This window comes from Scyliorhinus torazame, chromosome 5 (genome assembly GCF_047496885.1).
Source record: "Scyliorhinus torazame isolate Kashiwa2021f chromosome 5, sScyTor2.1, whole genome shotgun sequence".
Lineage (NCBI taxonomy): Eukaryota > Metazoa > Chordata > Chondrichthyes > Carcharhiniformes > Scyliorhinidae > Scyliorhinus > Scyliorhinus torazame.
This window is the reverse complement of record NC_092711.1, coordinates 213,528,402-213,547,961: the sequence shown is the minus strand read 5'-3', so window position 1 is coordinate 213,547,961 and position 19,560 is coordinate 213,528,402. Positions and strand designations below refer to the sequence as shown.

At 47.0% G+C, this 19,560-nt stretch overlaps 1 protein-coding gene across 6 annotated transcripts in view; it reads left to right on the top strand.

The window, feature by feature from the left end:
• Positions 1-19,560, top strand: part of LOC140420935 (plastin-3-like) — a 169,191-nt gene that overhangs the window by 102,344 nt on the left and 47,287 nt on the right. For all 6 annotated transcript variants that reach the window (XM_072505098.1, XM_072505102.1, XM_072505097.1 and 3 more), the window contains exons 4-5: positions 13,674-13,803; positions 19,355-19,487. In XM_072505098.1, the coding sequence (XP_072361199.1) occupies positions 13,674-13,803; positions 19,355-19,487 (263 nt within the window). The remainder of the gene's footprint in view (positions 1-13,673; positions 13,804-19,354; positions 19,488-19,560) is intronic.

Sequence of the window (19,560 nt, the reverse complement as noted above, 5' to 3'; positions counted from 1 at the left end):
CGCCAGTGCAAACAATAATGGGGACAGAGGGCATCCCTGCCTTGTCCCTCTATGGAGCCGAAAATATGCAGATCCCCGTCCATTCGTGACCACGCTCGCCATCGGGGCCTTATTCAACAGCTGCACCCATCTAACATACCCCTCTCCAAAACCAAATCTCCTCAACACCTCCCACAAATAATCCCACTCCACTCTATCAAATGCTTTCTCGGCATCCATCGCCACTACTATCTCCGTTTTCCCCCTCTGGTGGGGACATCATCATTACCCCGAACAGCCTCCGTATATTCGTGTTCAGCTGTCTCCCCTTCACAAACCCAGTTTGGTCCTCGTGGACCACCCCCGGGACACATTCCTCTATTCTCATTGCCATTACCTTGGCCAGGATCTTGGCATCTACATTTAGGAGGGAAATAGGTCTATAGGACCCGCATTGTAGCGGGTCCTTTTCCTTCTTTAAGAGAAGCGATATCGTTGCTTCAGACATAGTCGGGGGCAGTTGTCCCCTTTCCTTTGCCTCATTAAAGGTCCTCGTCAATACCGGGGCGAGCAAGTCCACATATTTTCTATAGAATTCGACTGGGAATCCATCTGGTCCCGGGGCCTTTCCCGCCTGCATGCTCCTAATTCCTTTCACCACTTCTTCTACCTCGATCTGTGCTCCCAGTCCCACCCTTTCCTGCTCTTCCACCTTGGGAAATTCCAGCCGATCCAAAAAGCCCATCATTCTCTCCCTCCCACCCGGGGGTTGAGCTTCATATAATTTTTTATAAAATGGCTTGAACACTCCATTCACTCTCTCCGCTCCCCGCTCCATCTCTCCTTCCTCATCCCTCACTCCCCCTATTTCCCTCGCTGCTCCCCTTTTCCTCAATTGGTGTGCCAGCAACCTGCTCGCCTTCTCCCCATATTCGTACTGTACACCCTGTGCCTTCCTCCATTGTGCCTCTGCAGTGCCCGTAGTCAGCAAGTCAAATTCTACATGTAGCCTTTGCCTTTCCCTGTACAGTCCCTCCTCCGGTGCTTCCGCATATTGTCTGTCCACCCTCAAAAGTTCTTGCAGCAACCGCTCCCGTTCCTTACTCTCCTCCTTCCTTTTATGTGCCCTTATTGATATCAGCTCCCCTCTAACCACCGCCTTCAGCGCCTCCCAGACCACTCCCACCTGGACCTCCCCATTATCATTGAGTTCCAAGTACTTTTCAATGCACCCCCTCACCCTTAGACACACCCCCTCATCTGCCATTAGTCCCATGTCCATTCTCCAGGGTGGGCGCCCTCCTGTTTCCTCCCCTATCTCCAAGTCTACCCAGTGTGGAGCGTGATCCGAAATGGCTATAGCCATATACTCCATTCCCCTCACCTTCGGGATCAACGCCCTTCCCAGCACAAAAAAGCCTATTCGCGAGTAGACTTTATGGACATAGGAGAAAAACGAGAACTCCTTACTCCTAGGTCTGCTAAATCTCCACGAGTCTACACCTCCCATCTGCTCCATAAAATCTTTAAGTACCTTGGCTGCTGCCGGCCTCCTTCCAGTCCTGGACTTCGACCTATCCAGCCCTGGTTCCAACACCGTATTAAAATCTCCCCCCATTATCAGCTTTCCCATCTCTAGGTCCGGAATGCGTCCTAGCATCTGCCTCATAAAATTGGCATCATTCCAGTTCGGGGCGTATACGTTTACCAAAACCACCGTCTCCCCCTGTAGTTTGCCACTCACCATCACGTATCTGCCCCCGTTATCCGCCACTATAGTCTTTGCCTCGAACATTACCCGCTTCCCCACTAATATAGCCACCCCCCTGTTTTTCGCATCTAGCCCCGAATGGAACACCTGCCCCACCCATCCTTTGCGTAGCCTAACCTGGTCTATCAGTTTCAGGTACGTTTCCTGTAACATAACCACATCTGCCTTAAGTTTCTTAAGGTGTGCGAGTACCCGTGCCCTCTTTATCGGCCCGTTCAGCCCTCTCACGTTCCACGTGATCAGCCGGGTTGGGGGGCTTCCTACCCCCCCCCCCCCCCCTTGTCGATTAGCCATCCCCTTTTCCAGCTCCTCACCCGGTTCCCACGCAGCTGTATCTCCCCCAGGCGGTGCCCCCCCCCGCCCATCCCCTCCCATACCAGCTCCCCCCTCTCCCCAGCAGCAGCAACCCAGTAATTCCCCCCTCCCACCCCCCCCCGCTAGATCCCCCGCTAGCGTAATTACTCCCCCCATGTTGCTCCCAGAAGTCAGCAAACTCATGCCGACCTCGGCTTCCCCCCGTGACCTCGGCTTGCACCGTGCGACGCCCCCTCCTTCCTGCTTCTCTATTCCCGCCATGATTATCATAGCGCGGGAACCAAGCCCGCGCTTCTCCCTTGGCCCCGCCCCCAATGGCCAACGCCCCATCTCCTCCACCTCCCCTCCTCCCCCCTTCACCACCTGTGGAAGAGAGAAAAGTTACCACATCGCAGGATTAGTACATAAAACTCCTCTTTCCCCCCTTTTTAACCCCCCTCTTCGCCCCCCCACATTCGCCCCACCACTTTGTTCAAACGTTCTTTTTAATAATCCGCTCATTCCAGTTTTTCTTCCACAATAAAAGTCCACGCTTCATCCGCCGTCTCAAAGTAGTGGTGCCTCCCTCGACATGTGACCCACAGTCTTGCCGGTTGCAGCATTCCAAATTTTATCTTCTTTTTATGAAGCACCGCCTTGGCCCGATTAAAGCTCGCCCTCCTTCTCGCCACCTCCGCACTCCAGTCTTGATAAACGCGGATCACCGCGTTCTCCCATTTACTGCTCCGAGTTTTCTTTGCCCATCTAAGGACCATTTCTCTATCCTTAAAACGGAGGAATCTCACCACTATGGCTCTGGGAATTTCTCCTGCTCTCGGTCCTCGCGCCATCACTCGGTATGCTCCCTCCACCTCCAACGGACCCGCCGGAGCCTCCGCTCCCATTAACGAGTGCAGCATCGTGCTCACATATGCCCCGACGTCCGCTCCCTCCGCACCTTCAGGAAGACCAAGAATCCTCAGGTTGTTCCTCCTTGCGTTGTTCTCCAGTGCCTCCAACCTTTCCACACATCGTTTCTGATGTGCCTCCTGCGTCTCCGTCTTCGCCACCAGGCCCTGTATATCGTCCTCATTCTCAGCTGCCTTTGCCTTCACGACCCAAAGCATCCGCTCCTGGGTCTTTTGTTCCTCCTTTAGCCCTTCGATCGCCTGTAGTATCGGGGCCAACAGCTCTTTCTTCATTTCCTTTTAGAGCTCCTCCACACAGCATTTCAAGAACTCTTGTTGTTCAGGGCCCCATGTTAAACTGCCACCTTCCGACGCCATCTTGGTTTTTGCTTGCCTTCCTTGCCGCTGTTCTAAAGGATCCACTGCAATCCGGCCACTTTCTCCTCCTTTTTTCATCCGTATCCAGGGGGGATTCCCTTCTGGTTTACCGCACAGTGTTTTTAGCCGTCAAAATTGCCGTTGGGGCTCCTATCAAGAGCCCAAAAGTCCGTTTCACCGGGAGCTGCCGAAACGTGCGACTCAGCTGGTCATCGCCGCATCCGGAAGTCAGTTAGTTTAATTTATTGATCAACACAAGAAGCCCCGGCATTTTCAAGGTTGGTGCATTTTGGCCATTTCAGGGCCCTGATCTGTCTGCCGCCTTAATGAGAGACCACAATGGTCATGCAGTTCAACATATTAATTACATTTTTAAAGGAAACCTGTCCATTGGAAATGAATAAAAATCTACACGATATTACCCTATTTATTATGAATGGCCTTAATCCCTTTCTTTTATTTTGCCGAATGTAATCAGAATTGTTTTGTTCATTTGACCATCTCTATTATTTTCAAAAAAAATGTAAATACCCAATTCGTTTTATTTTTCCAATTAAGGGGAATTTAGCATGTTCAATTCGCCTGCCCTGCACATCTTTGGGTTGTGGGAATGAGATCCACGCAGAAACAAGGAGAATGTGCAAACTCCACACGGGCAGTGACCCGGGGCCGGGATCGAACCTCAGGTCCTCGGCACTGTGAGGCAGCAGTGCCAGTCACTGTACTGCTCTGACCATCTCCATTATAATGTTCCTTTTTAAACCTAGTTCAGACATTCCAAATATTCTTCTTTGCTACTGTGGTTTCACGATTCACACTCGGGAATTCTTCCCAATGACAAGGCCCTTGATTGAGGTCTGCGGACCGCATATGATTTCCATAGTTTACAGCCCATAGTAAGCTAGGCATCGAGGTCCAGATTAATACATCATACACAGATCAGTTAGATGCTTTTATTCGGAACAAAATGGGGAGAAACCTTCGGTTCCAGCTCATCGGAGGAGCACTTCAAAGTCTTGAGTGAAAATAGAACTTGAGTCATAGCTGATTCTTGGTCAGTCGAATACAAGCTGCACACTAATCTGTCTTCACTTTGGGGAGACGGTGACGTAGTGGTATTGTCACTGGACTAGCAAACCAGAAATCCGGATAATGCTCTGAGGACCTAGGTTAGAATCCTGCCACTGCGGCTGGTGAAATTTGAATTCCATAAACATTTGGAATTAAAAGTCTAATAGTGACCATGATGTACCATCAATGACGACAGACGTGAGTTGGAAGAGTAAACTGTTGCTTTAATCAGCTAAAAGATACCTGCTGGCAGCCTGTCCCAGAATGAGGGCAGGGCTGGAGGTTAGCTACCTTTATACTTGAGCCCGAGGGGCGGAGCCAGCAGGGACAAACCCAGGCATGTAACAAACAGTGAGAACAGTAAGTACAATAAGTAAGAACAGTATGTACAATATAATACAATGGTTCACCACATTCCGCCCCTGTTTATAAAAAAAAAAAAGAGTCCGGCGGGGTTGAAGTGGACGGGTCGAATTAGAGATCGAATCTGTCGGGGGCTTTGACCTTCCGCTGTGATCGCCTCAGTCCCGGCTGTGGTGAGGACACTGGTGTCGGATGAAGTGATGAGGCCTGCGTGTTGTCTTCCAGATAAGTAGCAACGGAGGGAGACGGTGTAGAGTCGTGAGTAGCAACGGAGGGAGACAGTGTAGAGTCGGGGCTAGTGGTGATGGTCGCTGGGGAACCTGCGGGTGCCAAGTCCCGAAGGGGGACTGTGTCCTCCCACCCGTCATGGTGTACCACGTAGGCATATTGGGGGTTAGCATGAAGGAGAAGGACCCATTTGACCAAGGGATCTGACTTGTGACTCCTCGCATGCTTCCGGAGGAGGATGGGCCCGGGAACCGTCAGCCGGGACGGGAACAAGACCCCTGAGGTGGACTTCCTGGGGAAGACAAACATTCTCTCGTGAGGTGTCGCATTGGTGGCAGTACACAGGAGCGACCGGATGGAGTGGAGTGCATCAGGAAGGACCTCCTGCTAGCGGGAGGCGGGGAGACTTCTACACCGTAGGGCAAAAACGTCGGCCTTCCAGACTGTCGCATTCTCCCTCTCCACCTGTCCGTTTCCCCGAGGGTTGTAACTGGTAGTCCTGCTTGAGGCGATGCCCTTGCTAAGCAGGAACTGACGCAGCTCATCACTCATGAAGGAGGAACCCCGATCGCTGTGGATGTAAGTGGGGAAACCGAACAAGGTGAAGAGGCCGTGCAGGTCCTTGATGACAGTGGCAGAGGTCATGTCAGGGCACAGGATGGCGAAAGGGAAATCTGAGTACTCATCAATGATGTTGAGAAAGTACACATTACGGTCTGTAGAGGGGAGGGGCCCTTTGAAATCGATGCTGAGGCGCTCAAAGGGGCGGGAGACCTTTACCAGGTGTGCTCTACCCGGCCGATAGAAGTGTGGTTTGCACTCCGCGCAGACCTGGCAGTCCCTGGTCATGGTCCTGACCACCTCGATGGAGTAAGGCAGGTTGCGGGCCTTGATAAAATGAAAAAACGGGTGACAGAGGTCATTGTGGAGGGCCCGAAGTCGGTCTACTTGTGCGTTGGCACATGTACCACGGGATAGGGCATCTGGGGGCTCATTGAGCTTCCAAGGTCGACACAAGATATGGTAATTATAGGTGGAGAGTTCGATCCTCCATCTTTGGATCTTGTCATTCTTGATCTTGCCCTGCTGCGTATTGTTAAACATGAAGGCAACTGACCATTGGTCAGTGAGGAGAGTGAATCACCTGCCGGCCAAGTAATGCCTCCAATGTCGCACAGCTTCCACAATGGCCTGGGCTTCCTTTTCGACGGAGGAGTGTCGAATTTCAGAGCCCTGGAGGGTACGGGAGAAGAAAGCCACGGGCCTGCGCGCCTGTTTGAAGGTAGCGGCCAGAGCAAAGTCAGACGCATCGCTCTCCATCTGGAACGGGATGGACTCGTCTACTGATATCTGATTTGATGCGGTTGAAGGCCAGGCGGGCCTCAGCCGCAGGGGAAAAATGGTGGAGTTCATGAGTGGGCAGACCTTGTCTGCATAATTGGGGGGGACACTGGGCATAATAGGAAAAGAACCCCAGGCATCTCTTCAGGGCCTTGGGGCAGTGGTGGAGTGGAAGTTCCAGCATGCGGTCGGGATCGGGCCCTAGGACTCCCTTTTCCACAACGTAGCCAAGGATGGCTATGCGGGTTGTGCGGAAAACGCATTTCTCCTTATTGTATGTCAGGTTAAGGAGCGTGGCGGTGTGGAGGAAATCAATGTAAGATTCGAAGCAGCTTAGCCAGTGTTCAAACGTGGCAGTGGCGTCGGCTGCTTGGGGGTCCAGCTCCAGGCGATCAGATTTGAGCGATGGATCCATCTTAAAATTTTAGCTGACTAAATTGATGTACCATCAATGATGACAGACGTGAGTCGGAAGAGTAAACTGTGGCTTTAATCAGCTAAAAGATACCTACTGGCAGCCGGTCCCAGAATGAGGGCAGGGCTGGAGGTTAGCTGCCTTTATACTTGAGCCCGAGGGGCGGAGCCAGCAGGGACAAACCCAGGCATGTAACAAACAGTGAGAACAGTAAGTACAATAAGTAAGAACAGTATGTACAATATAATACAGTGGTTCACCACAGACCATGAAACCGTTGCCGATTGTCGTAAAAACCCATCTGGTTCACTAATGTCCTTTAGGGGAAGGACATCTGCCATCCTTACCTGGTCTGGTCTACATGTGACTCCAGACCCACAGCAATGTGGTTGACACTTAACTTGCCCCTAATGGGCAATTAGAGATGGGCAATAAATGCTGGCCCAGCCAGTGACATCCACGTCCCATGAACAAAAAAACAAAGAAATAAGGCTAGAGTGGAGACTTCTGATATCTCATGATTTCTACAGTTCCTTGCTTTGTGCTGCTACTCTATCCTGGGCGTGGCAGGTTTAGTCCATTAAACTAGAGCCCTAGGCACCCATTTTATATTGTTCGTGAAGCTCCATGTTCCGAAATAGTCTGCAAAGCACCCATGTGAAAGGTATGAGGAACTGTTGCAACCACACTTTGCAGAAAGGTTCAATTGAACATCATTGTCATCTTGGTGAAAGGGGTCTGGAAAATTCACCGAAGAATCAAGCTATCGGGTCTGCATCATCATCTAAAGTTGACTCAGATTTATTTTAATCTGTGGTCTCTTGTTTAGTTTAAATGTGCTAAATGTGTTTTAATTTAAATGTCCCTATGCTGGGTTTGTGAGCTCTGTATTTGGGTAGGAGATTTCCCAGTACAATAATGTTGTGTCTCAACAGGAATCTCAAGGTTCAAGAGTTTTCAAAGCAACCGCAACCGTTGTTTAACTGACTCTGCCCTCAAGCTTTCTGAGTTATTTAAACCCAGGAAGCCCCGTTAATTGTTTTTCAAGGTATTTGAAAAGCTGGGGATCTATCTGAATTGGATTGTGCCCAGTCGGTTAAAAAGCCTTCATAGAAAGACGAGTAGGTTCAGTTAAGATCTCACGGTTAAATATTCTCTGCGTCTATTGCACAATATTTTCACTTACTATTTAAGGCTAAAATACTCAATGCTCTACCACTTTTCAAATATGTAGCCAAAGTCTTAGGAGGCTTAGGATAAGCCCTATAACTGAAACAATATCTGGGTAGAATTTCTCTTTAATGTCCTTGACTTGCAGTTAGAAACTTACATCTATCTTAAAACCACAAGGATTTAAGACTCACTAAGGCATATTTGAAGTACATAATTTCTGGTATTGGATGTGAAGCGTCTTAAAAGCATATAGTAGCAGTGAACTTCAGGGGACCACTGCAGTTTTCTAACTCGCAAATTATATTGATTTTAAATGCAGTTTTAATAATCCTGAGGGACAAAAACATTTATCATTCATTCCCCACATACCCTAGTTTACGTGCCAACATTGGTAACTTACAAATCGAGGAAATGTGGCAATTTCCTTTTCATACTGACTGTGGTAGGAAGCTGGGTGACACTGTAAGCTGGCACCATATCAAGTCACATCTTAAAAGTAAAGTTTCTTTCCAGTCCATGCTGGTACAATTATGAGTCCCCTCTGTTGGCTGGAGAGGAAATTAGTTTGAGCAGTTTTAAATCTGTTCTTTGTGAATACTGGCGTGTGGCATAAAACTTATCAGCACTTTGATACCAAGTTGGCGAAAGAGAAATATGAATCTGTGCAGTAAAGCATGAGGCTGGGTTAAGAAAATGCATTATTAAAGTAGCTCCTTTGTCTGTTCTTGACACTGACACTGGGTGATGGAAGTGGAAAATGGAAAGATGTTCCAGCTTGCAACATGGCTATGAAGTCTCTTTGAACACTATTTGGAAAGCAATATTCATGGCATCCCATAGTCCCAAGCAGATGGCTTTTCTTTCCTATGAAAAGAGTGCCTCCAGGTTGCCAGACCTCAACTTTCTCATCAGTGAATGTGACTGTGTTTGCACTCCTTCAGACAGGGCCGTGGATGCTGAATGGATGTCCCTCCTTGCGGGAGAGGCCAGAACTAGTGGTCACAGTTTAAATATAAAGGGTCTCCCATTTTAGACTTAGATGAGGAGGAATAATTTCTCGTGTAACCCTCCCTTCCCTTTACTGTATATTGGATGAAAATCAAGGAATATGCTCTCAAAAGTGAAAAGTGGAGATGGTAATTGTTCATGTTAATTCCCAGTGATTTATTTAGTGAGGTAATAAATAGAAAACATTGCCTTAAACTTAACCAGAGTGGACTCGTTCATTGAGGTTGACATTGGATAAGTGCAAAACTGCCAAGTACAAATTATCTTATTCTCTATCCGAACTGAGGCTTTGTCTTGTGTCAGTAGCACTCAAATCTGTCGGCTCAGGCAGATTTATTCAATTTAGCATTTAGTCAGGGGTGTCTTATTTTATAGCTTCGAGCTAAAAAAAGGTTGGCTGCTTCCATCAGTGGATGACCTCACAATGTCCTATTGTGACCAAATTACCACAGGTTTTGCCCACTCGATCTATCAATGTTGCTTTGCAGATTTCTGTTCCGGCCTATGTTAATTACACTAGACTACACCATCTACTATGCCACCTAACTTAGTGTGATCAGCAAACTTGGATATACGCCTCTCAGTTCTTCATTTAAGTCCTTGATAAATATGGTTAAAAGCTGAACCCCATTAGTGGGTCCTGGGGGCATCATTTGTCACATCTTGCCAATTGGAGTAAATACCAATTATCCAACTTTCCTACCTGCTAACAATTCCTTGCCCCTGTCTGTATTCAGTGCTTTCATATTTACTCACAACCTTTATTGAATGCTTCTTGGAATTCCATCTAAATAAATCAGAGTCCTGACTGCCAAAGCAAATCTTCTTCACCCAGCTCAAGAAAGTATTCTGAACAAGAGGAGGACAAAGGAAGCTCTTCAAAAACACCATGTAGGTTTACCTCCAGAAATGGAACATAAACGGCAATGACTGGGAGACCTTTGCTCAGGAGAGACCTACTTAGAGAAACCTCGTGATTGAAGGGTCACAATTCTTCGATAACTCCTGACGGCAAGAGGAGGCCTGGAAATATGAAAATGAAAATCGCTTATTGTCACGAGTAGGCTTCAATGAAGTTACTGTGAAAAACCCCTAGTCGCCACATTCCGGCGTCTGTTCGGGGAGGCTGGTACGGGAAATAGAGCCTGAGAAAGGAATACCCATGATCTAGCGTCCAAGAACCACAATCCCACCATTTGGAAATCATGCCAAGTGATTGATTGAAGATTCGGCTCAAGGATCGGGCTCATCAGCCATGCAAGGACCTGCAGAACCCCACAACAGATGAGGTGGTTGCAACCCTAAATTTTATGGACTCCTTGCCTGTCACGGCATCACCCAGACGGATCCGGACCTGTCAAAGGCTCAGCACATAGTCCTATCTGGTGGGCAGCATAGACAGCTCCCAGGCGAGTTGCGGGCATTTTCCTCCAAGCTGTCAGAATTTAGCGTGGAAGACGGTATCCTCTTGTGGGGGACGTGTGTGGTCATTCCGGAAAGAAGGACAGGAGCTGATACTAAAGGACTTGCGCAATGGGCATCTGGGTGTGACCATGTGACCAAAATGAAAATGTTGGCCCGGAGTTGTGTCTGGTGGCCAGGCCTTGACGCAGACATTGAGAAGGTGGCCCAAAACTGCTCCACTTTCCAGGAGCATCAGAAGCTACCGCTGGCTGTGCCCCTACATCACTGGGAATGGCCTGGGCGGCGTTGGGCGCGCTTATATGCAGATTTCGCCAGACCTTTTCAAGAATCCATATTCCTTTGATTAATCGATGCCCAATCTAAATGGCTAGAGATGCATAAAATGGTAGTCACAACGTCCTGTGCAACGATCGAGAATATGCGTTTGTCTTTCAGTATGCATGGCCTCCCCGAGGGGCTCGTCATGGACAATGGCACTCCTTTCACAAGTGAGGAGTTTGCAAGGTTCATGAAGATAAATGGCATACGTATTGTCTGCACTGTTCCATACCACCCAGTTTCCAATGGGTTGGCGGAACGGGCAGTGCAGATGTTCAAAAGGGGCCTAAAGAAAAGGTTGTCTGGATCTATGGACACTAGACTGGCAAAAATGTTCTGTTTTCGTATCGGACCACTCCACATGCGGTGACTGGGATAGCTCCTGCAGAACTCCTAATGGGCCGGAGACTTTGCACCCACCTCAGCATGGTTTTCCCGGACATTGCTGCAAAAGTACGTCGCACTCAAGAACAGCCGGTTCATGGCCTTGCTCGGCATCGGTCGACTCAGCAGTTTGCGCCTGGTGACCCAGTGTTTATTCGAAATTTTGCTGTTGGTGCCTAGTGGGCCCCTGGCATTATCTTTCGATGAATGGGCCCGATGGGGCATGCCCAGGGTCACCTCCAGCGCAAGCATTTAGATCACGTTCAGTCCAGAAAGCCGTCTCTTCCACAGATTCCCCGCCCCCGGAGAGCACTTCTACAGCCGCAGGGACCAGACACTGGAGGTTCATCCTCACTATCTTCCTCTGGCGCCGCACTCAAAGCCTGCGCGGGTCATTGCAGTATCGCGTGGCGATACGGACGGCAAGTTGACGGCGGTTTTGGATTCCGTTTCCGAGATGGAGACACAGGACGCCTCAGAGGGGGAGTCATCAATCCCATGACCCGTGGACATACAACCGTTATGCAGTTCATCGCGGAAGCGAAGTTCGCCTTCTCGTTACATGCCGCCCGATCCAGCGCCTCGTGCAAATGGTGAAAGATTGCCCTCCTTCGCCAAGATCTTTGATGGATTCCTCGGACTTTGGGCGAGGGATGTTATAACCTGCCTGATTAATATTAGCTGGGGACTCCCACAATCCTTGGTGTGTATGAGCTCCCTCCATGAGGAGGGTGGAGAAATCATCAGAGTCACCTGCGTATATAGAGCTGGCCAGTGTGGAACCAGCTAGAGGAGAGAGCAGTGGTGAAGTACTGCTGCTGTTGTATATATGTAATTATAAATAGTTATTTCTTTCAACTCTACAAACTCTTGCTGGATTCTTCGTGGCCCTTATAAAACTTATAAATATTCACATATTAATAGAACTGCCATCAACTTCAGGTGGTAAAAATAAAATAAATATTAACACTTGATTGAACGCAGAGGGAGTGCACAGCTCTCACGGTCAATGTTGTGCGCAATCAGTATGCACCTCATTTCACTTGCCCTTGCTTTACATGCATATCACTCCAGTTATACCAGGAGGAAAAAAGCTATGTGGATGGAAATCCGCAGAATGTGGCAACCCTGTGCATGGGGAACAGCCAACAAAATGTCTCAAGGGCTCAGAACCCTGATGGGTTGCATACCCAGGTCACAGGTTGCCCGCCACTGAAGTAGAGGCTGTCAGATCCCAGGCAAGGTTGCAAAAGTGTTAAATGGAAAACTAAAATCCAAGCAAGATCATTGGGATTACTGAGCAAGGAAAGGATAGAGAAACACAACAGCTGTCTGTCCATTTCAGTGGAATTTCTTGTAATAAAACTGGATTTTGCGCTCACTTGTATCCAAATGTTTTATCTCTCTGTCATGTGAGTTACCATTCTCTGCTTGCAACAGAGTTAATAAGGACGTGGATGTCATGATATGCAAACATGCAACCAATGAACACTCAGAATAGGACACAACCAACGGGCAGTCAGGACACCCAGAGATGGCATCACCGCAAGGGGGCATGACATAAACACTATAAAAGGGATGAGGCACTCCCACCCTGCCTCTTTCCACAGACAGACATCTAGAGAGTTAGACAGGGTTGATCAGCAGCATCACACCCCAGCACATGGCTTAGAGCAAGCTGGTTCAGTTAGACTGAGTTACTACAGTTAGATTAGCAGAGAGTCAAACTCATTTGAGAACTGTGTTGATAGTTCAATAAACACGTTGAACTCATTTCAGAGTCTGGAGCATCCTTTAGTTAAGACTGCATCAAGTAGCAGCCTGTGTTATCCGAAGCAGCGTAACACAACAGTGGATACCCTTGCAGGTACTGAAATTATATTAATGTGGTGGTGTTGCTTGCCTCTTAATTTTGGCACAAAGCTTCCTTTGCCAAGTCTTTGTACAAACACAGGCTGTTTAATGGACACAAATGCTTCTGTTAATGCATCAGAACACAGACGGGTCACACACTATGCACTAGAATCAGAAGTGTGTAAATGTTGGCCCACTTTGTGTTTATTTATTGAAGTTGAGATGTTACAAGCTGTGCATCCATTTCTGTGTAATATTTGTGCAAAATATTTCCAATCTGGTCTTTTCATACTCCTTGATTCGCATGCATCTGCTAACGGTTTAGGTGCACAATTGAATGGTTGTCTGAGCCACAAAAATCTTTGCGAAGATTCAGTTTCCTGAATCCTTTGCTGGCCATTGAGACCGTCTGTGAATGAGTTGTTTTACTGACATGTTGATTAATGGTTGGGTGAATGTAGAAACCCTCAGCACTCGGTTTGGTAATATTGTCGCTGATGGAAGTGAATTAAAATAATGGGCACAAAATATATTTGTCTATCACTTTATTAACTTCAGCGAAAGTCAGCCGAGTGGGGTGAAATTACCCTGACACAGAAGTAATATACTATTACAAAGCATATTAAATGGCATGTCACAAAACAATTGTACTTCTGCCACAAGAGAAACGTTTTAAATGGATGTTGGGCCCATGAAGTTCAAGACCATGAATCATAGCGTTCACTTAAACTAAATTGCTTCCATGTAACTGTTTAATTCACAGATCGTTCAAGACTTGAAAAGTAGCCATGTTGCTAAAACATTCAGAATGGCCATCAACAGGAGAGAGGGCATCTGTGCCATTGGTGGGACATCTCTTCAGTCCAGTGAAGGAACCCAGCATTCTTACTCAGGTAACCTCTACTCTGATACATTGCCATTCATGCAAAAAGGGACTATTTTCTTTCTGAGAAATCCACATCCTCAGAATGAATTGAATAAAAATACTTTTTGATGGCATTTTGCACACGTTGAATTACTTTTTTCTGGAACCAAATCCATTTGTTCACCCTACTGTCACTACTGTTCTGTTCATACGTCTTTTTTCGCCCAGTGCTATCTCACACTTTATTACTTTGAACTGCACTTGCTGTAATCCCACCAACTCACTATTAATTGTATATCAATTGTTATGCAAGTACAGGTCATTAATTGGGGTTCATTTGAGCAGATATTAAGGGACGCTCACTGAAACTGGGGTGTAGTTGAGTGAAGAGGTGTATGCTTGTAACGCTTAGCTCTGTAAATAAATGTTAGACCGAGTAAAGGTTGATCCCAGTTTTCTCCTTCACCAGCTGACTTTCTGGAGTATAACTGTTACTTAATCAACCTTAATCTCATTCTTAGCCCTCCATAAACCTACTTGGCTTTTGGTTCTCCCAAAACCTTGCTCATCAAATCAGATGAGTCTCATCTTTTTGGGAGTGGGGGTGCAAAAACCTTTTTTAAAGTATTTTTATTGGTTTGCATTTATAATAATATTGCATGGGACATTACACAGTAATACCGAGATCTCTACAGAATGTTCTATATAAACACAATAGCAAAGAGAGAAAAGAAACCTAACCAAGAAAAGACAATCATACATAGGTGTATATATATGAGGTAAGATGTGTACAGATTCGGAGGTCCTGGCTTCGGGCCCCTGTAATCGGTTACCCCACCCGTGCCATAGCTACTTATCGCCTTGTGGTATTAAAACATGCCACGGGCATGTTTGGTGCCGCCTAGGCACACTTTTGGTATGGCCACACCCATTGGTCTCCTTACCCTCTGGCACCTCTGCCTTGCTTGCCCTGCATCCTAGTTGGTGTGTGTCCTCCTCACCCTCATACCCTCTTTCCACTCCTCCCCACCCCTCCTTTGTTCTATTAATCCATTCCAATCACCAGGCTTGGGCATATGCCCTGTAAAGAGTTCTGTCCATTCTGATACCCCGTGGACCGCCACTAGTGGGCAGGCTCCACCCTCGCTCCCGCAACCTTGGACATGGCCTTGAAGAAGGAGGTCCAGTACACGACAAGTCTGGGACAAGACCGGAACAAGTGGGTGTGGTCGGCAGGGCCTCCCTGGCACCGTTCACATTTATCCTCCACCTCAGGGAGGAACCCAATCGTGCATGTTCTTGTCAAGTGTTCCCTGTGGTGGAGTTCGCCCTATGCAGTGCTTCACTCCAGCCTCCTCCCCCCTATTTCCATGACTAACGCTTCTTCCCATTTCTCCCATGTCTTGTCCAGTGATGACCGTACCTCCTCTAATAGCCGTCCATAGATGTCAGCGTAGTTGCCTTCCCCTAGTTCATTTGCAGTTAAAGGTCTGTCCAGTGGTAGAACTGGAGTTTGGGAGGTTCTTCGCTGTAGGATGCTCTTGCAGATCCTAGGGTTCACCCCCACACCACCAAACACGCGCGCACACGCACGCACGCGCACACACACACACACACACACACACACACACACACACACACGCGCACACGCACACACACAATGGGTGGGGTTGCAAATACTTGATCTACAACATCAGGCTTCTTCTAGGGGCAGCACGTTAGCACAGTAGTTAGCACAGTTGCTTCACAGCTTCAGGGTTCCAGGTTTGATTCCCGGCTTGGGTCACTGTCTGTGTGGAGTCTGCACGTTCTCCCCGTGTCTGCGTGCGTTTCCTCCGGGTGCTCCGGTTTCCTCCCACAGTCCAAATATGTGCGGGTTAGGTGGATTGGCCATGCTAAAATTGCCCTTAGTGTCAAAAAGGTTGGGTGGGGTTACTGGGTTATGGGGATAGGGTGGAGGTGTGGGCTGAGGTAGGGTGCTCTTTGCAAGGGCCGGTGCAGACTCGATGGGCCGAATGACCTCCTTCACTGTAAATTCTATGATTCTATCTCAGTGGTTGGTTGTTCCTTGATTGGCTGTTTGCTTGTTCACTTGCATGTGATGGTTGACTTGTCCAGGAATTTTAAAAAGTCCAGGAATTTCAAAAAAACATTCTAGAGGTCAAAGTTCCTATTTATTCATTCCGTACTGATTCTTTGAAAGAGCTGTCCATGTTCTCATCTCTTTCCCCGCAGCCCTGCAATGTTTTCCCGCTTTGAAATAGTTATCCAGTTTTGAAAGTTGTTATTGAATCTGCTTGCTTTCAGGCAGTACATTCCAGATCTGCACATTCTGCGTGAAGCAAAAACAAATTCTCCTCATCTTTCCCTAGCTTATTTTTGCCAATTATCCTAAAAACCTCTGGTTACTTACTACCTTTCTGCCATCGCAAATAGTCTCTCATTTATTCTATCAGATTCCCTCTCAATTTTGAACAACTTTATAAAATCTTTTGTTTAACCTTCTCTACACTAAAGACACTAAATCCAGCATCTGATGTTTTGCAGCACAGAGAGAGATGCCTTTGGCCCTTTGTGTCAGCGCTGAGCATCAAGCACCTTATCTACTCTCGTCCCATTTCCTGGCGCTTGGCCCGTAGTGTTGTATGCTATGGCATTTCAATTGCTGATCTAAATGCTTCTTAAATTGGGAGTTGGGAGGGTTCCTGCCTCTTCCACCCTTTCCCGCAGAGTCCCAGCTTCCCACCACATTCTGGGTGAAAACGTTTCTCAAATCCCCTCTAAATTTACTGTCCCTGACTGAAATCGATGCCTCCTGAATATTGAGCCCTCTACTAAGGGGAAAAGTTTCTTCCTACCTATCCTATGTCCCTCATAATTTTGTACACCTCAATCTAGTTTCTCCAAGTAACAAAAGTCCCCCATCCCTGAAACCATTCGAGCATATCTCTGCCGATGTACTGAAAGTCCAACTATTATTAATATTTGCAAATCGATGTACTGGTTTCCACTGGAGCTTGAGTATGGAGCTAGTTCAAAAAATTCTCTTTGCCCCCTGTGTTCATTAGCTCGCTTCACTGTTCCAAATTTACATTATTTAATGAAAATGTAATATAAGAAATTAATCTGTTTGGCTCAGCTTTGTTTGAAATCCTGCAAAGTGATGGAATGTAGCAAAATTACTTACTCTTTCATAAATCTAATTGAACATAGACTGCATCTTTACTTGTAGTTAATCCCTTATTGCTATTTATTTGGGTAAGATTGCTAGATGTTAGAATCCATATGGGGACTGGAGAGCAATAATCCAACAGTACCTACCAAAACGTACTTAATTTAAGATGTTATTTATAAATTGTCCAGTCGGGTGAAAGTGCTTTTTTATAAAAGTATTTGTTAAAGCTTTACATTTTAAAGAATAATGCAAAAAAATTACAAAATAAACGAGGATCAAGAGAACAAAAAACGGTTTAGCATGCATGAGTTCATGAGAGAAGCAGAAGATCAACATAATTGACTCGATACAATCAACAGACATAAATTTGTACCCATGCAGTCCCACCAGAAACCGAGGGAGAAACAGGATAAGGCCGTGAAAACCATGGTAAAATGGTGCACGCCCTTTCTCGTCGCGTCAGCCCACATTTACTACAAGAAATCGGGATAAATTTTCCGTGCCATGTTCGGGTGCACACCAACATACATCATCCACCCCCCCCCCTCCAATCTCCAGCAGAGCTAAAGGCACAGATAACTAAATTACCGTAGCCGTTTCTTAAATACCAGACCTATTGACACCCATGTCTGAGCCAAGCACAGATTCTTCATATCCACTGCTACAAAAATAAATAAAATGCGTGAAAATCCAGTGTCAAATAAAAAGATGCCCCACCCTGCAGGGAACACCAGGATATCTACCAGGCACACAACTTGGCTCATTCCCCATTCCCCGATGCACGGAAGGAGCAAAATCTAACCACCCACGATGCCCCCAACAAGCAACCTTGACGAGGGACACCCCAAGACCCCAGAGGCAACAGGATGCTAGCCATAGCAAGTGCTTTTAATTATTCATTCATGGCATGGGGTATCGTTCGCAAGTCCAGCATTTAATGCCTATCACTAATTTCCTATCGAAGGAAGCCAGTTGTTCAGACGTCGAAATGCAGCAGGATCTGGACAATATCCAGGCTTGGGGAGGATAACAATTCCGCCACAAAAGTGTCAGGAAATTACCATCGCTAACAAGAGCGAATTTAACCATCTCTCCATGAAATTTTATGCTATTACCATTGCTTGACATCATTCAAGACAACGCAGCCTGTTTGATTGGCACCCCATTACAAACATTCACTCCCTCCAACTGTTCCCGCACGTAAAAGGATCAAGAACAAGAAAGAGGGCACAGATTTAAAAGTTATTTTCAAAAGAGACTAAAGTGATGTGAGAAAAAACTTGGGTACCTAATGCATTCCCAATGCCCGAGCGTTCTCACTGGAGGTAGGTCAATGTGGCAAAGGCATTCAGTCCAGTAGCAGCGGGTAGCCAATTAGATTCAATATTAAGCTAATGAGTGAAAGGTAATGATGCTGCCGGGATGTTCCCTTGGTTCCCACTGAATCTGAAGCCTGGCATTTGTCCACAGGCAGACTGCTGATGGCAGGTCTGAGGACCATCGACACCTCCTCTCGCACACCCAGCACGGACCATTTTGAGTCACAGCCACGGCTGAAAGCCAGCCCATGCAAGGTTCCCCCCTTCACACTGATAGCTTGACCGCCGTGGCCATGGGTGATTCTTAATTTTTCATAATGCTGTCGAGAACAACTCTGTTTTGAGGTGCCCTCACAGTCTCCTGACTGCCTCAGCACCACCCACCTCTCCTGGTGAGGCTGCCAACCAGACATCACTGTGGGCCCTCTTATTGGTACTGCTCCCCTCCTTAATTCGAATGGGCTCCTCCAGGAACCTTCTCATTGACTGCCTCTGGGAAAATGGTGACGGACTTCCTGCCACGTCCTCTCCCAGATTAACCAATCCAGGATTGAGACTGACATTGCGTTTGCAAGCCACCTGGGATAATTCTGGCACATGAACGTGGATCCAGACCAGGCTGAACAAAGCGTCACTCATTTTCTACAACCCTTGGGAACAATCTCCCCATGCTCAGGTCTTGGGTGCAGCTATTGGTAGTGGGACACATGCATGAGCAATGGTTCCCATTCAGCTGCTGCCTTTTGTGCATTTGGCTCAGCTGTAAAATGGGGAATAATTGATGCTGCCAATATTTCCAAGACCATTCCTGACAGCTCTCATCTTTGTGAATACAAACAGCCAGCTCCTCCTCTGTCTTTCTCTCCCCTTCCCTGGTGAAAGTGAAAAAGGAAGCATTTCCAAGTGACGCATATTAACAAATCCATTTATTTGCTGAGAAACCCAAAATGTACCTGTGGCGTGCATGTAGCTTTCCGATCAGACGAGTGAATGTTATTATCTAATTGTTAGCTGTGTGATTTAGTTTAAATAAAGTTTTGTGCCATATGTGGAATTATGAAATATGATTCTTTTTACATGATTAGAGGAAGAAAAATATGCGTTTGTTAACTGGATAAATAAAGCCCTGGAGAGTGATCCTGACTGTAAAAGCATGCTGCCTATGGATCCAAATACAGATGCTTTATTTAAGGCTGTTGATAATGGCATTGTACTCTGGTGAGTTTCATTACTTATACTAGTAATACAGTTACTGTTCATGTATTGAGACTTTATTTTCTCGAGCTGCCCA